At 40.6% G+C, this 27,711-nt stretch overlaps 4 protein-coding genes and 1 non-coding gene across 6 annotated transcripts; 1 reads left to right on the forward strand and 4 right to left on the reverse strand.

The window, feature by feature from the left end:
• Positions 1–2,640: 2,640 nt before the first annotated feature.
• odf3l2a (outer dense fiber of sperm tails 3-like 2a) lies at positions 2,641–4,695 on the forward strand. The gene is made up of 5 exons (XM_018663538.2): positions 2,641–2,689; positions 3,044–3,148; positions 3,329–3,451; positions 3,689–3,830; positions 4,338–4,695. The coding sequence occupies exons 1-5, from the start codon at positions 2,641–2,643 to the stop codon at positions 4,681–4,683; spliced, it is 765 nt and encodes a 254-aa protein (XP_018519054.1). The 3' UTR covers positions 4,684–4,695.
• A 1-nt stretch (position 4,696) lies between these two features.
• Positions 4,697–7,717, reverse strand: ebi3 (Epstein-Barr virus induced 3). Its single transcript, XM_051078199.1, is given in 8 exon segments — positions 4,697–5,146; positions 5,515–5,678; positions 5,840–5,870; positions 5,872–5,958; positions 6,517–6,607; positions 6,766–6,880; positions 7,433–7,442; positions 7,444–7,717. Coding segments are annotated over 8 exon segments (747 nt in total). The 5' UTR covers positions 7,537–7,717; the 3' UTR covers positions 4,697–4,990.
• Positions 7,718–7,949: 232 nt separating this feature from the next.
• rabgap1l2 (RAB GTPase activating protein 1-like 2) lies at positions 7,950–12,366 on the reverse strand. Its single transcript, XM_051078198.1, is given in 9 exon segments — positions 7,950–8,469; positions 9,347–9,548; positions 9,550–9,614; positions 9,839–9,910; positions 10,061–10,144; positions 10,251–10,355; positions 10,863–10,973; positions 11,110–11,193; positions 11,856–12,366. Coding segments are annotated over 9 exon segments (1,065 nt in total). The 5' UTR covers positions 11,967–12,366; the 3' UTR covers positions 7,950–8,238.
• Positions 12,367–16,360: 3,994 nt separating this feature from the next.
• On the reverse strand, positions 16,361–17,038 carry LOC127138923 (protein FAM163A-like). The gene is made up of 2 exons (XM_051078350.1): positions 16,946–17,038; positions 16,361–16,720 (listed from the first exon to the last, which is right to left on the reverse strand). The coding sequence occupies exons 1-2, from the start codon at positions 17,036–17,038 to the stop codon at positions 16,361–16,363; spliced, it is 453 nt and encodes a 150-aa protein (XP_050934307.1).
• A 922-nt stretch (positions 17,039–17,960) lies between these two features.
• Positions 17,961–27,340, reverse strand: LOC108874947 (uncharacterized). Of its 2 annotated transcripts, XR_007815185.1 has the most exons (4): positions 26,022–27,340; positions 24,272–25,444; positions 23,454–23,506; positions 17,961–18,059 (listed from the first exon to the last, which is right to left on the reverse strand). It is a non-coding gene; the product is annotated as an uncharacterized LOC108874947 (transcript). The 2 variants fall into 2 exon arrangements; XR_007815184.1 differs by having other exon boundaries at positions 23,454–25,444.
• Positions 27,341–27,711: the final 371 nt, after the last annotated feature.

A 27,711-nucleotide genomic window follows, 5' to 3' on the forward strand; every position in this document is an offset into this window, starting at 1 on the left:
TTTACCATTTATGCTGTTCTTCTCTCTGAGAGTTCAGTCACATTGTTCTCTGCTGTTTGGCCGTCAACATCAGATGGCAAAGTGAGCACACACTCCTTCACCCCAACAGGTGTTTTCACTCATCATATCTGATTAGACCTATTTTCAGGACCATGTAGGTGTCTACAGATTGTGCCTGACTAACATCTCCCATTCATTATTATAATTTTGATCAAATCTCATATCTCAAATCACACACATCATATAAGTTCGACTGCACTTACTAAATCCCAAACCAGCAAACTCAGAAAAAAGGAACCATAAACCACCATAAACTATCCAAAAACACCTTCTGTGGCAGAAAGTGTTTGCAGGTAGATGTGGGTGAGGAGTATATGGACCTTGTTGGACCCAGGAATCCCTCTTCACATCACAGGTCAAGGTTAACGTGCACTAACATAAAATGCCACATGCTGGCCATATGGTGGCACTATAAGTCTACAAAGTTTTTCCTTGGCCCATGGCCCTAACTTTCCATCAAATACCTCTTAGATCTGTGAATGAGCCCCTGCTAACAAAACAGTCAGGAGTGAAAACATAACTTTGAAGAGGGCAATAAAAAAGCTGACATCTCTGACTAATGAATCCAGGCTACGTCTCATCCCAGTCCCACTATATTACACTTCTAACATTGTGTGCTGTATTGTCTCACAGTTTATCGTGGAAACATAAGACACCGGTTGAGTTTCCTGTTGGTGACCATGCAGCGAGTTCATCTCCTGCTGGTGACACTGCAGAGTCTTGTTACTGAGTCTGTGACCACTCAGAGTCACTGGTGCTTAATATTTAACCAGCGTGGGTTTTTTTCTCTTGGTCATGGCTCTGCACTAGAGGCTTTAGTTACCTCTGCACAGAATTAGAAGAATGAAGAATGAGAGAGCAAGAGGGTTGAATTTCTACCTGAGTTTCTCACACTTTAAAGTAAACAGTGTTGTCTTTGCCAAAAGTTAATCCTCCTCAGGGCTTCTCTGCCACACTTGACATTTTTCAGATGCTGTCCGGGCGCTAACCTAGCAGACAAAGTGGCCTGCTATGGAATATGCTCAAGTTTTCTGACAGCAATCCCATTCTCAGGTTGAAACATTCTCACAATCACAGAAATTGCTTTTGAACGTGTTTTTATCCTATTTTCTGAAGCACAGACAACTTGACAGGGATTGAATAGAAGTTATTATGTATTTCAAAGATATGAAATATATAACAAACAATAGCAGTTTATCATTCTCACAGATCTCCTGTCATTCTTTCTTCTTATAAAGATAACAGAGTTCCCTTTTCCAAGGAACTGTGTTGGTGTTTTTCAAATGTTTCCTTTAAAGAAATACCAATATGACACAGTAAAAATAGAAGTTCTGCATTAAAAATTCTACGTCAGGAAAAGTGCAGAAGTATTATCCACAGAATGTAAGTATCAAAAGTAAAAAAAAGTTCTGCTCCACAAATTTGGACTTTACCTCTTGCTAAATATTGGCTATTTTTTTACCCAGTTGGCTTCACACAATTATTAAAATGAAACCAATAGAAAAGGGGAAATCTCTCTTTGCCTTGGATTGAAGCAAAAAGTGGCATTAAATGCAAATACGAAAAAAACAAATGCAAAAGTACAATAAAAGCACCTCAAAATTGTGCTTAGTACTTGAGTAAATGTATTTGTAAATGTAAATGTACAATAGCTGAGTGCTGTAAATTTGAGCTTTTAACACTGATGGTTTCGCCAGCCAGTGGGAGAGAAAAAGCAGAAATTTCCCTGGATATTTTTAAGCATGTTTTTTTGTTTGTTAATCAGATATACCTTCCTGGAAGAAGACATCTGGTGTGCTGTTACATCACCTTAGTAAATTTACCGGCTACTGTGGCAGGTAAGGACTTATTTACAGATCTGATACTAATCTAATATTTCAGAAAAAAGTTGATTGAATACTCACCAGTCCATGGTTTTCATTACAGTCATGTTCAGTCTGTTAAATATCCACCTGTGACAGAAGATCAGTGTAAGTCCTTACATTTTTAATAGCATGTATACTGAGATGCCATTAGTTACAGTATACATAGTAGAGTTGAGAGGTTCACTACAGATACTGCAAATCAGTTGTACTGTAGTAACCTAATGCCTGGGAATAGGATGGCAAATGAACTACATTACATCTTGACATGATTAATGTTGCAGTGCTTTCAGATTTGACTTCAACAGAGCCTGTATGTAGAGTACATGATCAGCTGAACAGAAGCAGCTCCAGTGTTGCTTTTGTTCTATAATCACATCTTTAAGATGTCTCAGTTTCAAACAATCAGTGGTTCTCCTCTTTTTTTGAACCTTGACAGAGTTGACTTTCTGGCCACAGTTGTGAACCCCCCTCCTCCCCCTTTTTTTTGTCCTGAGGGGACCTCTGGGAAGGAGGAGAGGTGTAGAGCAGGTTGGGGCGTACCCAGGGCCTCAGCCAATATAGAGTTTCTTCACCTCGCAGTCATGCATAATTCAGCTTGGGAGGCCGCCGATCACCTGGAGAGAGGAGCACAAGAAAAGGATGTGCGTGAAGTGACAGAAGACCCAAAGAGGAAGAGAAAAGGACAAAGAAGAGGGAGGAAAGAGCCTGGCAGAGTATGGAGGAGGTGGTGAAGAGACGGCCGATAATCTCTGCTAGAGAAAGAGGTCAGTTAAAGAAAGCTGTTTGCCTGTATGTATGTATGTATGTGTGGGTATATGTCCACATGGACTGTATTATAGCTGAACTGGTTTTCTCTCACAGCATTATACAGTCATTGCTCCATACTTGTTTGAGATTTCTACTTTGTTTAGAATCCATTCCCAAACAAGCGGAGGAAGGACGTTAAAATGCATAACCATAGAAAATAAGTCAAAGAGCTCCATATGGAAATCATCAGAGACAGCACAGCCAGAGCCAAAGAGTGGTGGGTGTGCTATACTGCTGCTCGGAGCTGAATCTGTTGCATCATTTTCATCACTGTCCTCCTCCTCCTCCTCCTCCTCCTCTTTCATTGTCAGGCCCGGGACCTGGACGCTACGCTCTGCCCCCTACAGTTGGATACATCAACCATGACTTCACTAAACCCAGCAGCCCAGCATACTCCTTCCACGGCCGCATGAGCAGTAAGTTTTCATATGTTAATCTGTCAGGAAGCTACATGTTTTTTCTGTTATACCGGTCTGCAGTGAGCCAGTTTTTATTCACAGGGATCTCTAAATATCTCATGTTAACATTTTTTTATGCTAAATATAGTTCTGGTTTACTTGTCTTTGGATGATGGTTTGTGATTGTGTTTTCTGTAGCGGTCTCTGCGGACTCCAGCCCAGGACCAAGGTACCACATTGACGCCAAGGTTACCCGGTTTGGCCGGATGGAGACGCCATCCTACTCTATTTTGGGAAGAGGAAGGCGCACAGGGAGTAAAGGTAAAAAAAACAAAAAAACAACAACAACCTCCGCCACAAGGTCTCGCTTATTGCTGGCATATTTATTTCTTTATCTATGATGTTTTTTGACCTTCATCAGGTTGTAAATGTAAATATTGTAAATAAAGATTACCCCAGCAGGAAGCGAGACAGCGTGTGAGTTTTTTCAATTCAATGAAGGTGACAGAGAAAATAAAAGAAGATTTCCTAAACCAGTTTTTGTGTATATGTTTGTAGTCGAGCTGTTCCAGACTCCTGGGCCAGGGGCCTACAGCCCAGAAAAGGCTCCACCTCTCAATGCTCACCGCAGACCTCCATCCTACACCATCGGTGCCCGCACCAGATACCGCTCTGTGGATGCTGTACCAGCACCCAACAGGTGACAGCAGGAACACAGACAGATCACTAATAATGATTATTCAGACCGAAAGATTGAAACCAACAATGAATTTTTTCTACTACCAAGTGTTGTCTGCGTAGCTTAAGTCTGATATTTCTTATTCTTCTGTGCCATACAGCTCTATTCAAAAATTAAAAAAACATAAATGAGATGATATCTTGCCTCACTAGCAAGAATGTGGGCACTGTAGTTAATTTTAATTAATCTCATATACATCCTATTTCCATAAATATTTGCAAGCAAGCAATGTGTATTCATCCACAGCTGAAAATAGTTCCAAATACGTGCACTATTTACTACTACTTGAGTAATGTTTACTAAAAACGACAGTGTCCAGTGGTTTAGGATACCACTTAGGTCTTCCTCAGTGGAGATCCAAGGTCAGACAATGGATTTTGGAAAGTATTGAGACCAGCCCTAATCTTGTGGAGTTTTAAAATCTGAAATGAGGAGTGTCTGAAGCTCAATCTTTCTTCACTCCACCAGCTACAGTCTTCCTAATCTGCTGGGCTGCCAGGTTCCCAACAAATCCTCCAGTGCCAGCTACAGCATCTCGAGCCGGAGGAAGGTCGGAGCTCCCTCCGAAGATCTCTCCATGAGCCCCGGACCGGGAAAATACAACAGCACCAACCCAGACATTTACCGCCAGCGCCAGCCCTCCTTCACCATGCAGGGCCAGACTAAGAGGCCCAGTTATTCCTCTGCTATTCCCGGCCCGGGCACATACAGCCCAGAGAAGTTTCACATGCATCTTCCCAAACCCCCGTCCTTCACTCTGGGCGTCAGACACTCTGAGTTTGTCACCCCACTTGTGGTGGATGTAGCTGACTGACCCATTCTCTGGATTTATTTCAAATGCCTTATTTTTATTCAATTTTTCACACAATTTTACTTAAATATCACAATTTCCTCAAGGACAAACAACAATCAACCCAAACCATCAGTATTACAACAAACACTAAGATAAAACATTTTCAATGGAAGTGTGTTCCTTTGTAAATAAAATAGTAAAAACCCTTGCTTGCATTGTATGTGCAGTTAAAACAACAAAGATTGAACTTGTCTGCTGTTTTTCAGTTTGACATCAGTAGTAGTTTAAAAGGAGAGAGGTAAACAAAAGAGGGTGTGAAAGGGAGTGTCTACGGCTTCCTCCTTGGTATGGTGATGTTTACAGGTGAGCTCCAGTTGCTGCACTCGCCCAGACCCAGCAGCTCCTTAGCGCACACCTGGAACTGGTATACCTTCCCTGGGGTCAGGCCCCTCAGTTCAACCCTGGTGTTCTCAAACGGACCCAGCTGAAAGAGAAAATGTATGATATGTTTTTTTTTTTTTAAATCATCCATATTAATTTAACATCTTGAATAGTTTGTATATGTTGATCTATCACACAACAAATCAGCTCTATGAATGGTCAAACTGCTTTCTTGTTTATCAGCTGGAAAAATATGTGGTCACAGAAAAGATAATATCCCACAATAAAACACTCTTAATGCTTTGAATAAAAATATTGGATTGTTTCAATCAAATAATCAAATAAGACATGGAAATATAAAGAGGAGGGTTTACAGATGACAGGACTTTCTGAAACTTCAGATACATTTTTGAGTTTGCATGTGATATCAGTGCATGTGTCAAATGTTGTTACGTCACTTATCATTCTTACACTGACAAATTTTGGGGTGCCCCTGTTTTCCCACTGGTACATTATCTGGTATTTTAGGGGGAAGATGTCCAGATTGGCCCAGGTGGGGGGAGGAGACCACTCCACCAACAAGTTTCTGATGTTATGAGGGGAAACCCGGACGTCTACTGGAGGATCTGGTTTCACTGTGCAACGAAAGAGAGACAGAGAAAGAATTATTTCTCCTTCTTCTTAGAGTATACACTACCTTATCACATTAACAAAAGGCACAAGACTGTATTTCTGTTTATTCACATCATACAATCATCACTTTCTGGACTGGATAATGTATAATTTCAGTTCTCACCAATATCCTCCAACATAAAACTTGCAAGTTGGAGAGCTGCTTCCACCAGAATGAACTGCTGTGACATTGATGATGTAGTCGGTAAGAAGCTTCAGATTGGGCAGGTGGCAGTGCCAGAGCTAAAAAAGACACCAGATAACACGTGATGCCAGGTAGTACGTACAATTTGTAGTTTTTTATACAGCATATACTTTATTTCATACATCTTTTCAGTAAATTTCATTCAGTAAATGAAAACAATTTGCTAATTTCTGCACACTTGCAGCATATTTCTTTCTATTCTATTTCAAAATTTAAACATAAAGGTAAAAACATACAATAAAATATAGAGGATGAATGCTGTATAATCGCTAGAAACCAAAAACAATGTTACTGTATGTCAAGCTTGAAACAGCTATAACAAGAAATGTGAAAAGGGGTTTTCCAAAACTCAGCCGGTCCACTGTGGCCAGTTTACAAAACAGAGATTTTTTTTAGATAAACGTTACAACATAAAACACTCACTAATGTAACAATTTTCATCATGACACTCCCTATTACTGAGTAATAGCCATACTTGGTTTCATTTTAGCTAAAATATGGTCATGTGCATTCTGGAAAAACCCCCTTCTCAGCTGGAGACGATCTGACTGCAGATAACTGCTGCAAAGATAAATAAACTATAAACAAACTAGTACCGGCTCAGATGAGGATGAGTTTAGAGCCAAGGACGAGGAGTTGGGCGGGGTGAGGTGGCACTGCCTGGTGGCCAGCTGGTTGTGTCTCTCACTGACAAATACACAAACACATACACAAACACACATTCAAATGAGCTCTTTAATGACACGAGACACCTGGAGTCTGTTTTACTAAAAGGGGTCAGTGGTTTGGGTGAGCACACGGGAAGAGGAGGAGGAGGACAGCTGTTTCTTTCTGTCAGATTTTACCTGTAGGTGGCAATGTAGTGTGTCGGTGGGGAGAGGGCAGGTTCAGGCCAGGAGCAAAGAGTCAGGTTCGGATAGCTTGCGCACCAGCAATGCACCATGGGAATGGAGGAAGGATCTGGTGGAAGAAATCACAGTTAGTGAAATAACAGGAGATGAGCCAAAAAATATAATTTTTTATCATGTGTTTTGCTCCTATGAAAAGATTATGTTGTAATAAATCCTTGCCTACTGCTATTCATTTATTGTTCTGATTAGTTTTTTCTTGTTTGCCTCTCACTTAAAGGATGAAATGAATGAAATACTGAACAAAATTATTATTATTATTAAAAAAAGGAAAAACATATGATGGCAAAATGCTGACAAAATGACTACAGGACAATTACAGAAGTGTTAATTTCTGGGTATTTTTACTTTTTAACCCGGACACACAACATACTTTCCAAACACAGGAGGATAAACACAGTGACAGAACATGAGTAACCAACAATGCCAAGATATAAATACAAATTGTAGTAAAAAATAGTAGTAATACTACAGTACTACAAAACAATAATTAAGTCCTGTTTTAGATTTTAGATTAAAACCCATGCATGTTGAAAGCAGACACTCGTACCACCAACACCAGAGGCTAGAAACTATGATCACATTTTCACAGGTTGGTACTCACTCCCAGATGTTTGCAGTCGCTCTCAGCAGGTCTAAAGCTTGGCCTCCGAGAACACACATGAGAAGAGTCACAGTGCCACACACACTGCCAAACATCGCAGCCATCAGTCCTTAAGAATAATAATAATTATCTGGAGTCTCACTTGAACAAAGTAAAGAAAATTCTCCTCGGTTGTTCCTTTGTTCTTTGTTATTTTTCTCTCTACTTCATTCTACGTGTCAAAGTTCAGAGATAACAAACAGCCAGTTGCTGATGACTCTTCTCTGTGTGTGTTTGAGCAGTAGCAGCTGATCCACGCTTTAAGAAGCAGACACAGTCAAAATGAAAGAGGAACAGTGAGTGTGGTGTATCACAGGAAAACCTCCTTCAGAAAGAACCGTTGGAGGTTACGTCTCTATTGATGCGTCAAGTTTCCTTACGTCATAAACAAGAAGTTAGCGTCATACTTTCTTTAATATTGTATTTAAAGTTTTGAAATGTTTACAAATTAAAGGGTTATATACAAAAAGTTCACATGGCACAATGATTAGTTTTACATATGTAGAAAAAACATTATTACTGAATGCAGTTACTGGAAAGCGATAAAGACACATGAAAAAACTTGTCTGGCAGCACTTGTCTGTGCTCTCAGGTACTCTCCTATGCCCATTTTGTGCTCTAGTCTGCCCTCTAGTGCACAAATTGAAAAATAGCAGCTATAATATCGAATACACAATGTACATAACAGTATGAATTAATACAGTTCACACTTGAGGAGGTTTGATCAGTCTCTAATGTCCAATTTTAGGTGATCTTAGTCCAAGCTATTACACCTTTTCTCTGTTGTCTCTGTGAGGCCACGACAGCTTCTTGCTGCTCCATCCAGACAGGGAGCCACTGTGGAGGTTCCAGCGTGGCGCTGGAGCCCCATTCCTGGGTACGCTAATACCCTGAAGTCCACCACTGGAGGTCCGCAGGGAGGTAAAGGCCTTGCTGATCCAGTTGTTCTTTGCCTCCTGCAGATCGCTGGCCAGGAGTCCATTCTGGTGTTCCAGCTCCTGTAAGAGAATAACAGTTAAAAGTGGATTAACTTCAGTCCATATTTGTGCAACAACACTGTTTATGCTCTTGTATTTCTCTGAAAAACTGTATAATACTGTAAGTATACTTAACAGCATAAGAAAATCAACTTTATTGTACTTGAATTAAACTAATTTAATCATAATTTTATCAATTTTATCCAAGTATAACTGACTTATTATCAGTAAACTTACTTTAATTGTACTTAAGTACTACTCCTATAAAACTGTATTAAATATCTCCAGAATGTACCAAATGTGAATTTACTGAGTGAGTTCATCAAACATACTTCATAATAGTATATCAAACTTAAAGACTGCACTAATTGGGCAATATTATGTACTGTTTTGTAGTGCATGTCGGAAATACAATAAAGTACATTTGAAACAGTATTACGTGTTAATATACTACTACAAGAATAATATGTTTTTCCAGTTGGATTTAGGATTTCAGGTTAAAACTGGGATTAGATCTGAAGCAAAAGTTTGGCAAGAGTTCAACGAGGAAACTCTTTTCTTTCAGATGTTGCTTGTTTTCCCTTTCTCTTCCCCTTTCTTTCCACTCTAATCGTCTATGTCACTTCTACTTTCCAGTGTTGTCATAATGTGCTTTACTCTACCGCCACCACAACTAGTGTCTAGACCTTGGGGGATCTTGTCCCATCTTCTGCTTTCAAGGGTTCATTCTTAATGAAAATGGTAAACAAATATATTTCCTGGAAAGTACCCAGAAGTACAAGTACAGTTTCATGTACAGTTTTTTTTATTGTTTTCCATTAATATGACAAATATGTGATTTGACCACGATATTGAATGTACCAAAATATATGAGTGTGCTCTATGTCCCAATATGTACCTGGATTTTGCATTTAGCCTCCACCATCTGGAGTTTTGTCTGGACCAACTCCTGCTCCAGCTCCCTTATCTGAGTTTTGAGGGACTCCTTCTCTTGGTTCTCCCTCCTCTGCTCTGCCTTTTTAAAGGTTTCATGGTCCTCATCTTGGCCTGGTTCGGTCTTGCCGTGGCCCTCTGTCAGAGCTGCTGTCAGGAGAGTTCTGACCTGCAGTAGACAGTTCATCTGTCTCTACAATGTACTGACAGTGAGAGCAAGCCTTCACTGCGCTCTGCAAACATAGAGAATGAGAGTAACTCATATAATATTAGACAGAATGAAGACTTTTTGACATCCAGCAACTGCAACCCACTGACACAGAAAATTAAGCAAATGAGTTGTTAATAATTTCTAAAAGGGTTTGAAATTATTTCCTGCAACATGGTGTTCAAGATGAGACTTGAAAGAGATGAAATGAGACATGAAGGCATAAAGGAGGAAGAACTCCATTCTCACCTTGAGTGATTCTAACTCTTCTCTGTGGGCGGCCTGCTGCCTCTCCAGACGGTTTGTCAGCTGAGAGCAGATCTGAGAGAAAAAGCATCTGGTATGAACATCATTAAGCAAAACATGACTGAATTCTTTACTAATATATCTTTTTAAAAGTGTACTTCCTAATCCCTGGCAGTCTAGTTTTCATTTTCTAATTCTAATCACATTTTAACCGATTCTCTGTACCTGTTTGTAATCTGCGATGATGCCTGATGACCTCTTGACTTCCTGCTCAGCTTTCTCCAGCTCTCTTCGAAACACTTCCTTTAGCTGTAACAGAAGAAATCCTTTACTCTCCATGATTACATTATAAGACATTATAATTGACTGTGAGGAGCTATGAAATCATCAGACACATGAAAATCTTTGCCCTAACCATTGCAGCTTCCTCTTCCTTCCCTCTCTTCTCCTCCTCGGTGGCCTGCAGTTGATGTCTGGTCTGCAGAAGGTCTTTGGTGAGTTCGTCCACTCTGTCCTCTGCCTGCCAACGTAGTAGAAACAAAGACATTATTCTAGTTGGCATCAAAACATTAGCATTGCTTTCCACCACTAGAGACATCTCTTAGCAAGTAAATGAATGAAGTTTGATATTGAACTTGCTGTTTCTTCTTGCCTGGTAAGTAAACAGCTGTTAATGCTAACAATGACTACGTAGCGATAACAAAGCTCCTTTAAATAGCCCATCTTGACTTTTGTCCAGGTTTAAATAAAGATTTTTGGACATCTTTACACAAGAATATTTCAGGATTTTAGGATTTAAGATTATCTTAAATCATAAAAGTATGCTTTATGTTTCTTCAGATAAAATGACAGTATGTTTAGCCCTGCTGGCCTGAGTATTGCAGTAAAAGAAATTCAAACAGAGACTAGTGGACATATTGAGCTCCAATGTAAAAGTGGTTTCTCAATGATGACCTTAGGCAGGCGACTTTGCATTTTTAGATTAAACTCTTTCACCTATTTTGTGAGCAGCTGTAGCTAATCATACCTTGTCCAAAGCCTTCCTCAGGGCAACCTTGCCGGTGATCAGTCTGTGGGCCAGGTTGTCATTTTCCTGTTCCAGACGGAGGCTGGCCTGCTGAAGCCGACGGTTTTCCTTCTGAAAAACACAGAAAAAATCCTATCACGGTCAGTAGCACACCACAGATTACCAATTCCAGCATTCAAAAAGCAAAGGAGTGGAAAAGGGGTCATTTCAGAAAGAGAAAAGAAAGTCAAAGTCAAAGATTTCTGACCAGGTATTTGTCCAAAGGGTCTTCTTCTTCCTCATCCATTATCTGAAGCCGGCTTTCCTTCAGTTTAGCTTTCTTTGTCGGGACCTGAGGGAAGAGCGTCAAGCCCAATTAAATACAGTAATGTCATATTTGACTGAAGTGAAGAAACCTATCTCCTCCAAACAGATCTGGTGCCGGATGCAATATGAGCGCAACAAATCAAGAACAGGCCCCAAAAAGAGATCCAGATAGGGATAAGACAGAGATAAGATATAGTTGAGCATATGGGGGAACGATAATTTAGGATGCATGACAGAGTAATAGTGGAGGGGAGGATATTTTTTAAAGCCTGAAATGACAATTTCCATATCTCAAATATCTAAAACGAACAATCAGAATTCATTTCCTTCTATCTCAAATCAGAAATCTGTCATGCAGAAGAATGTCTTTTATGTTGCAGGGTGCAGTTTGCCCATGCTTGTAGCTGCCAGTCAGTATAGGAAGTATACACAGAGGGCACTAAGTTTCATTTTACTTGTTTTATGAATCAGTCTCGCAGAGTGACTTTAGCAATTGCTGTTGATGTAGGAAAATACTGCAAATCCTAGTTTTGTGTTTGCAGATTTGCAAAGTGTTTGCAAAGTAAAAATTAGTTAAAGTAGTAACCCTTTAGTATCCTTACATATATTGGGATCAGTGCTGTAGTGCTCTAAAAGCAAAGAGAAATCTTGTATACTTGAAGTGATCCATGCAACAGTGAGTCTTACTGTGAATTTAGGTTCGGTTTCAGCCACCAGACAGGCCAGGATCTCCTCCTCGCTCATCTGTTCCATAACCTGGGCATCGTACGCCATCATTGTGGACACCTCTTCCATCATTTTGTCCAAATATGCAGCCCCAAGAGCTGCTACTGCTCACACATACACAAACAATCACAGCCTTTGTAGGTAAAGCTTGAGAATTCCAGTCACAGAAATTACAAAAATCCACCAGGAGCGCTGGTAGCTGGAAAGCGAGTTGAGAAAGATGAAGTCGTCTTGTTTTTTTATTTGCAGTGATGCAGAATGAGCGGTCAGTCTGGCATGAAAGCATAAATAGGGGTGTATAATCAGGATAAAGTCCAAGACATCCCGACACAAGGAAACTCAGTTTACAGTCCAAAGGTGAGAGATACTCCGACAGGTAAAGCGTGGCTACATTTACACACACACACACTATCGCCTAACAAGCAGTAGTCAGAAACACTTAAACACAGCGTCTGGTTAGGGAGTGTGTGTTACAGGTGTATGGGCAGTAACAGGTTCAACAAGGTTTATATGAGACCTGAGAGAGTGTGTAAAAGAACCACAGCCTTAGACACACCCACTAGAGTGCTCGCCTTTCTTATCATTTCACTTCAAGCTCTCTCTCTCTCTCTCTCTCTCTCTCTCTCTCACACACACACACTCAAACAACACCTTTTAACAATCCCCACATGTTAAATGAATCAAGTGCATGACTCTGATTTATTTGCTGAGAATGAATTCCCATAATTTTTGTCTTACATGTTAATTTTCATCCATTTTCCTCTACTCCTTACTCTAGTTGGCAAAGATGCTGTGTGAACCTGCCAGACTGCCACATAAACACTGTTGATGAACGTGAGAAGGAGTAAATGATGTGGTATTTATGATATTTCACCTTGGGGTGTTGGCATGACACAGACCCGTTGCTCTATTATTGTCCTGGGCTGAGCAGCCTGTCAGGAGAGCGAACGAGTCCAGCAGGTAAAGCGACAGAATACCAAAGCATGAATGCAGAATAACAATGAGGATTCAGCACCTCCACCCACTCCACCCCCCATCCACCCCCTTAGTGACATTTTCAGTTCCATGTCACAATGCAGTTTCTCCTAATTTCTCCCTTTGTCCTGAAGTCGCTCACTTAATTTCTTGTCTTCTTTTTCCTGACAGATGAGACATCAGTTTCATTTCTTTCCCAAGTTTCACTTCCCTTTCTATAATCCTCTATATGTACCTCCTTCTCACTTCTGTCTTTGATTTTACTCAGCTTTTTATTTGTGTCCCACTGTGGTTTTTCAGCGCTTCCCGCTACAAGTCGGTGCTTTTTTTTAACCAGAAACTGTGATTTCAAAATTGCATTTGGCTACAGTCTGAGTCACTGTAAGTTACTATAAGTGGAAAAAAAAGTCCAGGCAGATGTATAAACATTTATTCCTCCTCAAAAAAAGGAACAAGTTGTGAAACATGGTGGATTTACTGTATCAGGGTATACCAAAACTTATTCTAGCTCCATACAGAAAAATCTGAAAAATACAATTTTTAACAATCAAAGGAACCTGAAAATAAAAGGCGCACAGGTCAGTTCTGATACAGCTATGGTGCTCTTTGTGGTGCAACAAACACAGAACCGGTGGGCACTAAAACTAAACCTCTTTCACCAAACTACAGGGACCATATGTGTTGATGAGCGAATATATCGGCTAAGTGGTGGTGAACACCAACACTGAGTGGACATCTAAATGAACAAAAAGTCATTTTACATATATAGTTTAGCACATACTCACAAAGAACAATGGGGTGTGAGGAGAGGAGAGTTAGGAGATGTGATAATGAAGGTCACAGCTCAGTGGAAACATTGTGAATGTGACAATATACTGAATAAATATCTTTATATAGTTAATAGTCTTTTAACTCATAATCTTTAATCTGTTATTCTAAGTAATATAGTTTTTCATATATTTAGCTCAGTTTAAGAACAATATTAGATTAATTTCCAGTTCCAAATGTAAATTTCCATTCTTTTCCTATTGTGTTCCTCTGTTGTATTAAAACTGGCACAAACACACAGGAACACAAATTAAAACCCGGATGGAATAATAATTGAAGAGCATGGAAAAACTCACATTTGGTACAAACTCACTGTAACACACCTAAACCCTGACATCCTTCACAAAAACTACAATACTCCTTAAAAATATATAGATTCAGGCATATACTGTGGAATAACACTGCATCTCGTTACTGTACTGTATAGCAGATATAATGGCTTATAGATACAAAAACTTAAGCTTCAGGATCAACAAAATATAGTACATGATCCTAGTATCTCATTACTGCTTACAATATCTTTAAAATCTGAGTTACCTTCCCTCTGTTCATTCATCTCAACCTGTAAACATGACAAAGTTTAATACGTCAACTGATATGGAAGACACTGCAGAAACCAGCCTCCTTTCTAGTCTAGCTTCATTGCAAGTAACCACCGAAGAAGCGAACAAAATTCACACATTTGTCACTGACTTTTTTTTTCTAGCAGACTGAAACTAGACCACAAGATGCACAAAAATGCATAAAAACTGGACATTTCTCTCCTTTGCTCTTCACATCTTTTATCTGGACAAAAACTATTAAGCCTCCATTAGTAGTTTGTATAGTTGGCAAACAAGGACAGCTAATAGAAAAACTGTTAGCCCTCATGTACAGTTAGCTGGAGAAGGTGGGGGGAGGGAGGGTTTTTCGGGCTAGAGCCTCTCAGTTGACACTAGTGGGAGGGAGGGGGGGGACAATGCAGGGGAGAATAATAGAAACTAAAGAAGTGGTGGTGGTCCAGGTTTGAGATTCTGTATTTTGAAACCAGATATTCATAAACTGAAGATCAGACTAGCAGCTAACACCTGCCATCACAATGAGTTTCAGCTATGTCTCCTTGTGATCAGATCTCACACATGAAGCCCCCTGAGGCAAATTTGTGATTTGTGATATAACTAAAATTTGACTTAGCTTGATATCTGAGTTCATGTGTAGAAACAGAAAAAAACATACTGATATGTCCATACAGTAATGAAAGGGGATTTCTGAGGCTATTCAGAGCCTGCCTTGGGTATAAGAACTTCAATATCTATTCAGCTATGTTTAGAAAGCTTGTTATACTAGTACCACTGTTTTTACTTGGTATAGACATTTGTAGGTTTCAGCCTTTTGACGGAGAATGGGCTGACCTTTGTTTTTAAGTGCCTTGTATGTCCAATCTAATCTGACATTCTGTAAATTGTGTAGAATTATTGCATTTTAGTTTTGTTAGAGTCAGTTGTGTATAACACAGTTTGCTTAATTTTATGGTTGTGTAACTTCCAAATATTTTCCTAATACTTTCCCACTAAGTTTCCCAAAATATCTACATAATCTGGTGCTAATCATAGGGGGAAAAGGACTGTGTTCAAGTAAACTTCCAATTAATTGCTAGTGTACCTAGAGAGTTATTTAGTGAGTGCTAGTAGATCAGCTGAACAAGCAAGAAATGTGAATAGGCAAGTATACAATTCAACATTTTGAATATGGAGTTACCACAATGAAATGGATATTCAATAAATATTTACTCACTTTCATTTTTTCTTTCAAGGAAATTCCTTTTTTCTAACAATTAGTAGAAAAACACATTGTTACAGGCAGAAAAAGTCCTGGGAAATTATTTGGAAGTGATTCGGAAAATATGAAACCATTACATCAAGTGAAACATAAATGATTTTAACTGGGTTTTCTGTAAGTTAATTCATGACTCAAACCATTTCCTTATGACTCAAGTATCTAAGTCCTTTGGGTTCGGTGCAAACACAGCGCACATCAACTGTTTGAAATCAGCTTTAAGGGAAAAATATGCTGTTTTTATTTCATAATTAATCTGTAACTGATCATTAACATGGCTTACGGGAATGGATTCGAAATTTGCATCCCTAGCACCTAAACAAGAAAAATGACTTGGCTGTCTGTCAGTGTGCGTGGGGGCCCTTTTGTGCTCACACAATACAGTACATGCAGGTTCACGTGTCTCCCTGACCACCTTCAAATGTGGCCTCAATGACTGCACCACTACACCTGAATTTAGATCAGATCACACCCATGATCCAGTTGCCAAAGACACATTTTAGTACCATGTGTGATTTGACCCTGTGTGAAACAAACTGAGGCTGTACTAGAGTTATGTACCACATCCCTGCTGATCTAACACTGTGTTACTCTGCTGTCTGCAGCTCCACAAGGGCTGGTCCACGGCTTTGTTGCCCATACAGAGGCTCTGTTCAGTTTATGGGTGACTCCCTTGGATAAATCTGAGGCTGAAGTGAGTATGTGCAGTAATGTGGGTGTGTGAGTGTAATTGTGCTATATTGTAATGCATCACCTGAATTTAGTCCCAAACTGACGTGTAAATGTCAGGTGTGTGCAAGTCAAGTCCTCTATATGTTTGTGTCTGTGTCGTCACGGTGCAGCAGAGGTCAGACCTGGGTGCTGTAGGGGCGCGGCGGGGGAGGAAACATGTCCGTGGGACTGTAGTAACTCAGGGGGGAGGAGCCCTGTGGGCAGATGGACGGGTTCTCGTAGTAGGTATGGAAACCCAGCCGCTCCCCTCCGTTACGCATGTCGTCTGTGAGTCCGGAACGGAGCGGGTATGGTGAACAGGTGGGGCAGTGGCTGTGGTGAGAGCCCGTGTCCAGCTGATCCAGAGAGACAGGTGTGATGGCCGCCCCATCCATGGCGAGCGCATTGCAGGCGTTGCAGGGGAAGTGAGAGAGGGGGTCGGCTCCCACCACGGAGCCCATGTCCACCTCAGAATCATTCTTCTTACAGCAGTAATACTGCAGGTGGTGGACAAAGAGGAGACAAAGGAAAAGAGAGGTTCAGCAAGAGGTGTTGGAGGCTTAGTGCTTACTGTATTTTAAAACATACTCTATAGTAAGCGCTATAGATTTTACAGGTGTACCTACTGAAGCGGCCTATTTTTTTTTTAATCTACCTAAAGCTTTATAGTGCAAAAGTTAAGAAAATTTCAAATTCATGCATACACAGTGACACAGTGATACCTGGAGTCTACAGTAACAGAGCACTGCTACAATGCACAGCAGTATCACTCCGGCGAGAATTCCTCCGGTTATAACAATAGTTCCCGCTGACATTCGACCAGCTCTCCATCAAACCCTTCAGAGTGAGACAGAGAAAGATGAAAGCAGAAGAGAGAAAGGAAGATGGAGACCGACAGAGACGGAAATTGAGGACAGAGAAGAGGAGGGAGAAAACAGAGACTTTGAATGAGCCAATTAAACATCTGGATTTTCGTATTGCTAAAATTTGCTGCAGAATATTCTGCATACTTATGTCGGACAAAGGTTTCTATAGTGCCTGCACTGATAACCAGTGTAAGCTAAATTAGTATATTCATGTACTATCATGATGTAACTGCAACTGATGAAACATGTTGTAACTAGCTGGTTATCATGCAGCTGTTATCAGACAGCTGAGGTTGTTTCAGGCCTCACAGATACAGCTGGGTGATAAATTAAAGGGAAAAACCACCATTAAGTGTTAGCAAGATACAGGGCCTCCACCAACCTACAGAACAGTTCTTGGCATAAAGTCTATAAATCTCTGAGACTCTACAGGAGGGATGAACAGCATTCATCCTTAATATGGTTCCTTAACGAGATACGATACGATACGATTTATAAATTAAGGAAAATCTAAGGAAACACATGGTCAAGCTTGGTTCCATGAGGTTAAAAGACAAAATCAATACATACAAGAGAACACTTACAATTCCTAAAATTCATGATTACATCACCACATCACAGTTCTTAAACACTTCTCCAAAATCCCCATACAAAAGGTATTCAGTTGGGTTCTCATTATTTTCACTCTAATCCAACCACTGAGACCTCATGCCCTGTGCGCTTGTTCTGTTTCTCAACATATTCACTTTCTTCCTGAGAGTGAGACAAGATGACTGATACCACTCCTCTGTCTGTGCACTAATACCATACCATATTGTTCAGACCCCAGTAACATCTGAGCTCTAATAGAAGAGATGGACACATACATTAGAAGACGGCGGGAGATGCAGAGATGGAGGAGTGTGAGAAGGTAGGAAACCATGACAGGCCTGTGGAGTATCGCTCTTGAAACCTCCTCTGACTGGAACTCCTGCAGGAAGAGAGACAGAGGAAATGATTAGCTGGAGAGAGATATATGGGGCTGCAGTTAATGATTATTTTCATTGGTGATTAATCTGCTCTTTCGATTAATCACATAATCATTTAGCCTTTAAAATGTTGAAAATAATGACTGGTGACTGTTACAAGCTGCTAGAGCCTTTAGTGATGTACTTTAAAGCGCTTATTTATTTTAATTAACAGTCCAAAAGCCCTGAAGTATTCAATTTACAATGATATAAGACAGAGACAGGTGGCAAATCCTCACATTTAAGAAGCTGCAACCAGCTAACTGATATTCATATGGCTTCTAATCTGGTCTCTATAAACATAAGGCCAACATATGTGTAGACACACACTGTAGGCTATATAATCAGTCTTCCACTACCACCTTGTACTACTTTGGATATGATACTGACACTCAGGATGTAGCTGAATTAGCATGCTGAATGCAGCAGCACCTACTGTGCACGCAAACCATATGGCCAGTGCATATGTGCAGTATAGTTCAGCATACTAAACCTGATGCGTACGTGCTTCTCTTGTCATTTCAGTTTTCTGTGACTGATTCAAAAGCACCTCTCCAAGTTACACGGATAACTGTCGTCATGCAGACAGTATTCGCTGCATATTGATGCAGTCATTGAGACACAGGTGCATTTTCTACACCTTTCAAACAACACATTCTCTGTCCTGCAGAGAACATGTAAGGCTCATAAGATATCTGGCAAACACGGTTTAGTAAAGAAGGTATACAGATCTATATGCAAACTCACTGTCAAATTATAATCAAGCAGTGGATTCAATGCTCTGCATGTAGGTATGTAATCTTTACCAAACAGCTCCGATTCACACAGGAGGAAAAATGTAAATGAAATCAAGATGTCTGCACACATAATTACCTCCATTGCGCACAGTAAATGTACTGTCTCACCTCAAATACACCTTCTGATAAACAGGTCTATCTTACAGAGAGCAATAAATTAGTTGTGTGGAATGGATATAGTGGAATATTTGTGCAGATGCTTCCATTTCTCTCCCTGGCAGTCACATTGAAATACCAAATAAACACACAGTCCAAATATTAACACAATCAGAGAGAATGGCCTTTTATATCAGAGCATAAAATGCATGATTTTGACATTAATTTAAAGTAATTTATATGGATGAGCTCAGGCGGAATTATTCATTTTAAGTACTGCCATTATAGTAATTACAACACCAGACGACTTTGTTTATCCACTGTTCAAGCTGATTAACTAAAACATCCAGATATTTCTCAGCGGAAGAACAACATTCAATTATTCCAATTAAGTTAATAGAAAAACTCAAGTTTCTTTCTCATTACTGGTGTATTAATGTAATTTTCTAAAAGCTATGAGCCTCCCAAGGCTGTAATTTGCAGCGTTTTTTTTTTGGTCTCGTAGCCTAATGAAATGGTTTAAACGTTTTGGCACTTCTTGTGTTGTCATAACTGGCGAACCTCAGCTAGAATATTGAAATAAATGTTAGTTTAGGGTTGGGTGGTTTGGTGTGCTGCCTGGCTGTGGAGCCACATGTCCCTCCAGCTTGCCTACAAGTCAAATCCAGCCAGAGGTTTCTTCTCCTCGTGTGTCTCCTTTTGCTTTCTAACTGCCTGAATGGACACAAGGAAATGCAAGGTGACTGGCGTGTACCCCTTAAAAACTGCCATAGGATCGTAGGATCGTAGGTTAGGATCGTAAATCTTATCAGTTAACATTGAATGCACGTGAATCTCTCAGAAATTTTACACAGTCACAGAGAGAAATGTGTGTGTGTGTGTGTGTGTGTGTGTGTTGAAATGAGCATGTGAGTCTCCCTCCCAGACAGCTCACTCGGTGCAGTATTTTCCATTGCGTCATCGTACTAAATTATATACAACACGGGCCACGATAATGTCGTTAAAAGCGATGTGAAGTCTCTCTTGCTCCCCATTTCTCCATCTCCTCCCTCTCTAGCTCACCATCTCTGTCTCCTTGGTCCAACTTATGTTTCGTGTCTCTTCTTTACACTCCCATTCACTCTTATGCCTCATCGTTCTCTTTCCCCACACTGTATATCATCCTCTTCCTGGTCTACAGTATCAATTAAATTTAAGACTTGTGTAAGACTTCTGAGGCTACTGTAGAACATTTATGCAGAAATTATGGCCCTCTCTGATGTATATCAACACAGACAAAGCAATGGAATCTTTCTAGCAACCAAAAATAAGTGATTCTGACTAACATGCAACCAAATTATGCTAGAAAGGGAGCGTTGAGGTAAAGCCTCAGATTAGAGAGTTTCCAACAGACTGGAGAGACACAGACGCCAAGTGACAGAGGTTGGGAGACTCAACTCTAATGCTGTCAGAGTATCTTAACCAATGCAGTTCATGTATGACTCTCAGTGGGTTCAGAGCTGTCTGATTCAACTGGGAGACACACGCAAACACAAATCAGAGTGAGCGCGCACACACGTAACCGTCCTCAGATTTAGAACTGTGGCCTGAAAAGGAGTTAGAGGATCTGCCAGAAAATCCTGTCAGTTGCTGACTTGGAGAAGTGACAGGGATGAAAAGGGGGGCGGGGGGATGAGAAAGACTCAAAGGAGCCAACAGGCATCTGATTTCCACTACACAAAAATCTCATCAAAGTCATTAAGCGTACCAGTCCCAGGTGACCAGCACACTCCAGTTGTACTGTGTGTATCTGTCAAATGAGCTTCAGTGGCAGTAAGTAAAAGATCCCACTTCCTCACTGTACAAGAGAAGGGCTGAAGAAAATGTGTATCCCTGAGATTTGCAGGGATTTTGAAGGTAGCCAAAAGGCTTTGTGGAGTGGTTTGTTTGTGTATGTGTGTGATTGAGACAGCAACAATGTCACTGAGCTCACAATACTGAATGTACAGCAGGTGATAATTCAAAAAAGATTATTTACTAACTTTAAATTAAACTGCACGGTGATGGCATGAGCATATTGTATTATTATGTTAGAAAACCATTGTTGACTCATGAGCGGGACAGGACTTTTTGCACAGATAACTTAGGTGGCTTACACAGTCAGAAAATAGCCCCGGTTTGAATTATCAGGACAAAAAATGGCCTCTACCTTAAAAAAATATCCAGTTCTTCTTGTCACCGTACATGTCATGTTATAAATAAAGTTGGTTTAAAAAAAAGTCTAGTTTAAGTGTAGTTGAATTCTATAAACATTGCGGTTCTCTTTTCCTAATTCCTGATCAGTTTTCCTTTGCATCTTTCCTCATCTTTCCTCTCATGGCGTTGTCCATCGAGGTCAAGGAAAAGTGGTTAGGAAAGGAGATTATTTTGACTATTGGATCGCAGCCGTGGTATTTAGAGAGTTATATTGATGTGAATATAATCTTATTAATATCAAGTAGGATACTGTTTTCAACCATATCTCCCTGCTACAGTAAGCTCTTCCTCTCTGCTCTGTCTCTTTCAACTACACACAAAACATACTAATAAATATAACTGGTGATGATTAAACTTTTGTTCAAGCATCATCTGGTAACGACCTTCATGATGTTAGAAGTGTTGAGAGAGGTGGAGAGGCTTCACACTCCACTCGCAGAACTATATTTAGCAGGAGAGAGGCAGCTGAGAGAGGTGTCATATTTTAATTTGTTTTCTCTGTGGGAAATGAAACGATCCTAGCAGTCAGCTAAATGCAAACGTGCAGAAACACACGGGTGCGAACAACCAACTCACACACATTCAGCACACACACATACATCCACCCATCCCTTATCAAAACTGGGCGCTTAAAACTCTGCTTCCCACAGAAGTTTCAAGTGGGATGATGTGGTGATTTGTGTTTTGAAATTAGGAGCTTTTTCTCCCATGTGACGCTTGACTGAGCCACAGAAACGAGAGAAGCCTTCAAAGGAAAATGTAATTAGAAAACCCAATTTATCTACAAGTTAAAAGAACAACTTGCATTTTGGGAAATATGCTCATTTGCTTTTTTTTTTTGATAACTGGATGAGAAGATCGACACCACTCTCATGTCTCTCTGTTCGATATGAAGCTGGAGCCAGCAGCCAATTAGCTTAGCTTAGCACAAAGAAACTGGATGAAACAGCATTGTCTGAAACAAGATTTTCCAACCAGCATATATAAAGCTCTCAAATTAACATGTTGCATCTTGTTTTTTTTTAATCTGTACAAAAATTATAAGTTAAAAAATGTCAGCAGTTATGTTCCTGACTATTTCTTGACCAACAGCGATTCCTGGCACTCTTCAGGTAACTTTGTCTGACCAACCATTTAAAACCCAAAGACATTCAGTTCAAAATGATACAAGCCAAGCAGAATAAAACTATGTGACAGAGGACGTGTGTTATTTGTACTTAAAATAGCATTTTGGAAGCTTTGAAAGTGTTTCATTATAAGCTCCCATTCAAGAACATTACATAGAGGACACTGATAAAATAAGTCATTAAGTGGATGTGTTTTAATTCCTTTCAAAGAGGGGAAACAGAGAGGCTAAGAGATGATTTCACCACAGGAGATAAATGGGAAACAGAGCCCTTACACAGAGAGTAAGGGAGAGAGATGGAGTGAGAGGGTAGCAGTACCTGAGTGGCTCCTTCATATATCCATTCTTAAATAATGATATGAATATTTCGTTGAGGTGGCCTCCAACTTTGCGCTGGAAATCACAGCGGGTCCCTGCAATTTTAAAGCCCTGGGGCTTCAATTATTCAAGTATCATTCCTTTAACAATATTTTTCCATCACAGGGCAATTTAGCCAGGTAGTAAAATCTGGACTGTTCTGCCTCGTCCGCCTCTGAAAGCACTCATCTCAGCGTGTGAGGAGAGGAACACATCTACATCTAGGACAGAGACACCCACCGCCAGAGCAGGAAGGAACAAAGGCAGCAAAGGAGTGGGAAAAAGAAGGCAAGGGGAGTGAGGTGGGGGTTGGGGGTGATTTCATTTTCAAATAGTCTAAACGGAATTCAGTCATCCGTTTTTTCCATATGGCTGACAACGCGTACACTCGCTCTGGTGTCTTTTTGTGTTTGGAGTGGCTACCAGGAGCCATAATTACCTCTGTGTTGTTTATTTTAGATAATGTCCGGTTGAATACGTAAGAACTGGACTGGTGGACTGAGCAGGGGTTAAAATCTGTGCAGAAAATGCCAGAAATATAAGATAAGAACTGAAACACAAGTGAAAAGAGAGTTTGCCCAGAGCAAGATTCCTGCGGTGCCGCCAAGCAGAGATCAGAGACACCACACTAACAACCTTGTAGCAAAAGGTTTATAGCTGGCTCCCTCTTGACCTGTAGAAAAAAACGTGTGGATATGTCAGAGCTATATTGTTCAGAAGTGTGCCCACACACACACACCCCTTACCTGTAGAAGTCACCATCTGGGGAACAGCATCCTTGACAGCACTGCAAAGCCCCCTGGGAAAGCGAAAGAAGACATGACATCAGTAATAACCGTGATGTCGAGAGCCGCCTACGGGCCCCAGCGGTGATGTGGTCAGCAATGCAGCTACAGTAAATGAGCCTGTTTGTTTGCAGGGGGGGCTGGGGGGTGCAGAAAGTCAGTCAGATGGATCAGTCTTCATACACATCACAGATCCATTCATTCATCACTCCTGCATTCATCCACTGTCTCACTCACACATTCACTCTGTCACTGCTCATGCTGGCCTGCAAGAAATATGGCTTGTATTCTGTATGAAATCTAACATATCATGTCACATGACATCTTTATGAGTGTTTATAATCATGCAAAATAAAATGCAGATTTATGTTAATTCTTGCCCTGAAAGTCTATCAATTCAATGTTGACTGTGCTTCCTCTTCTTCCTAGTCTAATGGAAACAGCCTATTGAATACTAAACTGTAATAAGGAGGAATTGGATGGAGGGTAAAATCGATTTCACTCACCTTACTGTCCAGTATTGTGACTAACTCAGGGTCCACACCATTTGCAAGTAATGTCAACTAGAGTATGTACGAGCTCTTTGAATGATAAAAACGTAAATTAATACTTTCCTGAAACAAATAGAGCCTATGTTTAACTGAAGTGGTGGCTGGAGGTCAATTTACCAGCTGTTACATCACTGATTGGCCTCATTTTTACTCAATTAAGCGGATAAATTGATGCGCAGAGCCGTTCAGTGGCGCACGGATGATTGTAAATCCATGATGATGCCTTACCTTTCAGATGGAAGGAAATCTCAGCAACCTGTTTGAGAGACCGTTTCTTTTTTTTAATAACTGCGGTCGGTCCAGTGTCGTACTCGCAGCTCCACACACAATAAAGTCCGGTGATTTCCTCTCCAGCACCGGTCATTAAAGACGCCAGGAGCCCCCCTGTGCTCGCTCTACAACCGGAACCATCACGTCATTATCCGCCGTCGGTTATCCCCTCTTTCCCCCCGGTTCACTCACAACCAGATGCCGTTGACGGCCTGTGGGAAATCTCATGGCATCTTGCTCCTCTGTGAAGCGCTGGAGACGGTTGAGGCGAGGCGGCGGTCCGGCTGCCGAGTGTCCTCGCTCGGCATGGCTGCGTCCTCGGCGCGGGTTCCTGGGGGCGGTTTGGCACCCGCTGCCGCCGGTCCCGGTGGGGCGGGGTGGGATGAAGAGGGGGGGGGCAGTGTCAGCAGTACAGCGTGTGATATGACATTACCGGGAGGGTGGGGTGGTGCTGGTTGTGGGCAGGGGGTCGTCACCATGCTGAGATGAAAGCGTAAAACTGGTGGAATAATAACACTGTAGTTTGAAATATGGAAGGAGAGGTTCACTCTGTCTTTGTTGAAGGAAAGCGACCCAACTCAATGAGTTTCAGGAGGTTTAAAGAATGATGGCAGAATTTTCTCCAAATTTTATTTGACAAACAGCCTCCTCCAAGGTGATAAAAACTATACAAGTAAAGGCATTAAAGTGAACAATAGCCTCCTGTAAGAGTAGCTATGAAAACAAAGTGAAAGAGAAATTGCATTTTAAAAGTTCATTTTAGTTTGGTTCATTTTAGATAGAAGAACATTGTTTAAAAGTTTAACTTTAGCAAAGTTAAATCCATAGTAACTTTCTTTTTCAACCTTTATTTATGCATTCAGGAAAGTTAAACATTCCAATCACACTCACGCTTCCACATATTTAGACCTTAATCAGCTCAGTACAACTACAATCTCATCTTTTAAGTGCCTTGCTCGGCAGCCCCTTGGCTCTTTGCCGCTTTCACTTTTCACATCTGAATTTATCCTGTTCTAGTCTTCTGTTCTCTAACCTTTAGGCCACTTCTTGTTTCAAAAGGCACTTTGTAAATAAAATTGACCTTACATTACCTTATCTCTGCCTGTTGCCTGATGGTGTGATTCACTCTGGCTGTAGTGAGAAAACAACTATCTCAGAAAAAAGAACATGTACATGTCCTTAAAGGCAGCGTAATAATTGCGGTCTCAAGAAGACCACTGACAAATTAGTTCTGTACAACTTCCTAACAAGTCAAGTTGATGCTTTATAAGTATTTTCTTGATGCTTTATAGATCAGTTAGAAGTCATTAACACTAGAAAAACAAGAAAACTGAGACTTTGTTTACATATATTATTGAGAAATAGATGTATATTATTCTTCAGTTAAGACAAAATCTCCTCAGCAGTTATTAATGATCTGTTAATGTTAATTTATGACCACCTGGCTATTGAAAAGTTGAGCATGAGTAAATTATGTACTAACCATTTCCAAATTAGTTTTACAACTTTAAAGGTGCCTTATAAGAAATTGGTACTCTGAAGAAAAAGACTGATTTCACTAGAAATTAGTAATACAAAAAAATCAGAATAACGACACGGAGAAGATGCTCTCAGCTCCTTTCCTGCTGTTAAGACAGGAAACTAACATCTCGGGTAAGAGCACATCACACCACATGCAGGTCTGTAAGATAACGTAGGGCTCACTGACCTCACACAAAAGTGCAGAACCTCCAGTCACACAGGACAAGCGCAGTGAAGTCCCAGAGGAAAACAGATTGGTGACTGCAAGCTGCTGTCCGTGGTGCTGAAGTTCACTGCGAAAAAGGGGCAAACACAAGGGTAGTCATCACTTTAACACAGATACATATAACTTAAGGATTATTCATAAATCTTTGTTACATTATCTTCATCTTTCTAATTCCCTGCTTCAACAAACAAGGTCCATCTTGACCATAATACCCATATAATGAGGGAATTTAGCCTAGTTACACTTGTTTAAACATAATCGTGATCCAGACAAATGGCTCATCTCTTTAGCATTTCTCCCTGTGTGCCTCTGTGGCTAAGTTAAGCTAGCTTTGTAGTAGGGGGCTGATGAAGGCAGGCCAGTGGGGAGTTCTAAGATTACTGCTCAAATCGAATAAAGGAGTCGACACATTACAGCGGCTTAGATGATACACCCCACTGCACTGATTAATTTAAAACCAGCATAACGTTACACATGGCACACAGAAACACACACACGCACACACAAGGCACACAAACAACGGGTGTAAATCTGGCCAGCCTGTCTCTTTAACGCCGTCTTTTCCTCCATTTACCTTCCCTCTCATTTTCTCTCCACCACACACACAAACATACACACACATTGACTCACAACCACTCAGCATGGCCCCTGCCTCATGACTTGGGTTCATTATTGCCTTGGCAGGGTTCCTCAGATGAAATTAGAATGACAACAGGAATGACACAGAGTGTAGCAGTGCAAAGTTTACAAAGGGTGAAGTCGAGAGCATATGTGTGTGTGTGTGTGTGCGCTGAACAAATCTAATCTCCTCTGATTCATGGGCAAGCTTGTCTGCATGCATTTGTGATACACTTCCTCTTTGCGTATGTACTCAGTCTAAGAGATGGAGGCCGAGAGCGAATGAGACAGAATAGCTTTCTGACAGTAGAACACAGCATGAGCACAACTCTCCGGGACAAAGTCACAAAGCCTTTCTTAGCGGGACCACCAGTTACTGTTGACAGCGCAGGCTGAGTTCATTTACTGGCAATACTACTTGTGACACAGTTACATACCCCAAAGGCTGAATTATGACTTTCTGATCCAAAGAAGTGCTGAGACACTGCTGCTCTCTGTTGCACAGGCAGACAACAGGGGAAAGCAAACTCTCATTTTCCTCAAAAGCACAGAGAACAGCAGAGGATCTATGGATGAGCAACTTCATATATCCTTTTCTTAAACTGCACATTGTTTTCCCAGTTTCTTGGCTTGCTTTTTGAAACAAGTTTCTGGGAGGTTTATTCTCTTTTATATGACATTTGGAGATAAAGGGATGATACCATTATTTTTTAGCCAATGATAGCACCATGGCTCCCATGGTAAATATGCCAGTTGAGGTCGATAATAAATGTCCAACTGCAAAGTAACAAAATTATTCTAAAGGAGACCCTCTCTTTTAGAAATCTGAAAGTGAAACCTTTCCTGAAAAGAGATGGTATAATCAAAATGTCTCACTGCAAGCTCAGCATGAACTATGAAATCTTTTATTGCCAGCGACAGGCAAAAATGGTCTGCTGCACTATAGTGAGGTATGATGACAAGGAGTATATAGCTACAGTAAATCTTGTTATACTAGTAAAAACACAAACTGATTTATTTCTCAATAAACCCT

The sequence above is a fragment of the Lates calcarifer genome, linkage group LG19, assembly GCF_001640805.2.
Source record: "Lates calcarifer isolate ASB-BC8 linkage group LG19, TLL_Latcal_v3, whole genome shotgun sequence".
NCBI lineage: Eukaryota > Metazoa > Chordata > Actinopteri > Centropomidae > Lates > Lates calcarifer.